We start from the raw sequence: 1937 nt of genomic DNA on the forward strand, positions 1-1937 counted from the left end.
TTAAAAAACAGTACAATTTAAATTATACTGTATGTTAAAATATACATTTAATTGGAACTAAGCTGGAAAAATAAATATGAAGGTAAATTAAATTATAAAACTTGAGATAAAGTTCTTTTTTAATTTATTTGGTGCATTTTAAATGTATTTATTTATTTAGTGGTTCATTTATATGTTTCTGCTTTTAATTCTAATTATGTCAGTTTTGGTCCTCCATACAGCAGAACATGAAGAGGTAATTCAGTGACTGAATCAGGTGTGTTGGAGCAGGGAAATATGTAAAACATGCAGGACTGTGGCCCTCGAGGACCAGGATTGCCCACCCCTGAGCTACAACATTGACATAATTTTGCTTTAAAGACTTGGAAATTTATGAAATGCTTCAAATAAAATCTCTAAATATTTTAACATTATTTTCCATACTACAAATAAGAATTTAAATCTTTTTCTCMGTTGAAACTCCATTCAGAGCGTGTTTTAGTTTTGGTGTAATGACGCAAAAAGAATGTGTTTTCTTTAATGTCCAACTACTTTAAACCCTTTTATTCAGTGGTTTCTTAACGAGGCATTTGTTTCCACCAGGAATCAAGATGTTTTATACATGTGGACCCAACGAAGCCATGGTGGTGTCTGGTAATGAATTTATTTATTAATAATTATTTTACAACATCTCACTTTATAACACAACATATCAGCCTTTGTGATACTGTAATATTGTTAGAAAGCACATAAGGTTATGGCATAACTGTCATATTTTGTACCGGTGAAGATTGGTTTATAGTGAATAGGTAATATTTTGTCATTAGGTAAGTTAGGTTGATAAAGTTTGGAGTAGCTCTGGGGTTTTCCATATTTTTGTAAATACGTATGTGTTGAGAAATTCTTTGAGATGTTGACATTGTTGCAATATGAAGCTGTGATATTTATTATTTTCTCAACCGTTTGGACTAAAAACCGCTCGATGTTCCCTGTTTGCCCCTCCTCTTTCAGGGTGTGGCCGCTCTCCACCTTTAATGATCGCTGGAGGAAGAGTGTTTGTCATCCCCTGTATACAGAAGCTCCAGAGGTGAGCAAATTTCTATTTCCAATGTTTGGTTTTTAATTTTATCTTTATCTTTTGGCGGTTTTATCCAAAATATATATTTTTCTTTTTATTCACAGAATTACCCTCAACACAATGACTCTAAATGTGAAGAGTGACAAAGTTTACACCCGTCATGGCGTCCCCATCTCTGTCACTGGAATTGCACAGGTTGACAGCTATTTTTTAACCTTACTGTCAYTGACAATAAGTCATGTTCAAGAAAAAACAGTATTTTTTTTCTTTTTTTTTTTGTTGTTTTGCTTCAGATCTGCTGATGTGTGATTTTAGGTCTCTGATTTCTTCTTTCACTTCTTGTTTTTCTTGTGTTTCTAGGTGAAAATTCAGGGTCAGAACAAGGAGATGTTAGCTAACGCCTGTCAGATGTTCATGGGTAAATCCGAGGCAGAGATTGCTCAGATTGCGCTCGAGACGCTGGAGGGCCATCAGAGAGCCATCATTGCTCATTTAACCGTGGAGGTTTGTCTTCTAACAGTCGCAGATGTTTTTGCACGAACACTGTTGTTGGTGGTGCTGKTTGTGTGTTTTAGTTTGTATGAACRATGTTGTGACTCTGCTCTGTGAGCAGGAGATCTACCAGGACCGCAAGAAGTTCTCCGAACAGGTCTTTAAAGTGGCCTCCTCAGACCTGGTCAACATGGGGATCGGTGTTGTGAGCTACACGCTCAAAGATGTTCATGATGATCAGGTGTGTGTTTTTTCTTCATGATGATCAGGTGTGTGTGTTTTTTCTTCATGATGATCAGGTGTGTGTTTTTTCTTCATGATGATCAGGTGTGTGTTTTTTCTTCATGATGATCAGGTGTGTGTGTTTTTTCTTCATGATGATCAGGTG

The 1937-nt window shown here is 36.1% G+C and overlaps 1 protein-coding gene across 1 annotated transcript in view; it reads left to right on the plus strand.

Moving 5' to 3' along the window:
* The window catches only part of flot1b (flotillin 1b), a gene marked incomplete at its 3' end in the record, with an annotated part of 12184 nt that overhangs the window by 2455 nt on the left and 7792 nt on the right, over positions 1-1937 (plus strand). Inside the window, 5 exon segments of the mRNA XM_014013435.1 lie at positions 583-633; positions 991-1066; positions 1162-1252; positions 1418-1561; positions 1671-1790. Of these exon segments, the coding sequence (XP_013868889.1) occupies positions 591-633; positions 991-1066; positions 1162-1252; positions 1418-1561; positions 1671-1790 (474 nt within the window).

Source organism: Austrofundulus limnaeus, unplaced genomic scaffold (assembly GCF_001266775.1).
Source record: "Austrofundulus limnaeus strain Quisiro unplaced genomic scaffold, Austrofundulus_limnaeus-1.0 Scaffold101, whole genome shotgun sequence".
Lineage (NCBI taxonomy): Eukaryota > Metazoa > Chordata > Actinopteri > Cyprinodontiformes > Rivulidae > Austrofundulus > Austrofundulus limnaeus.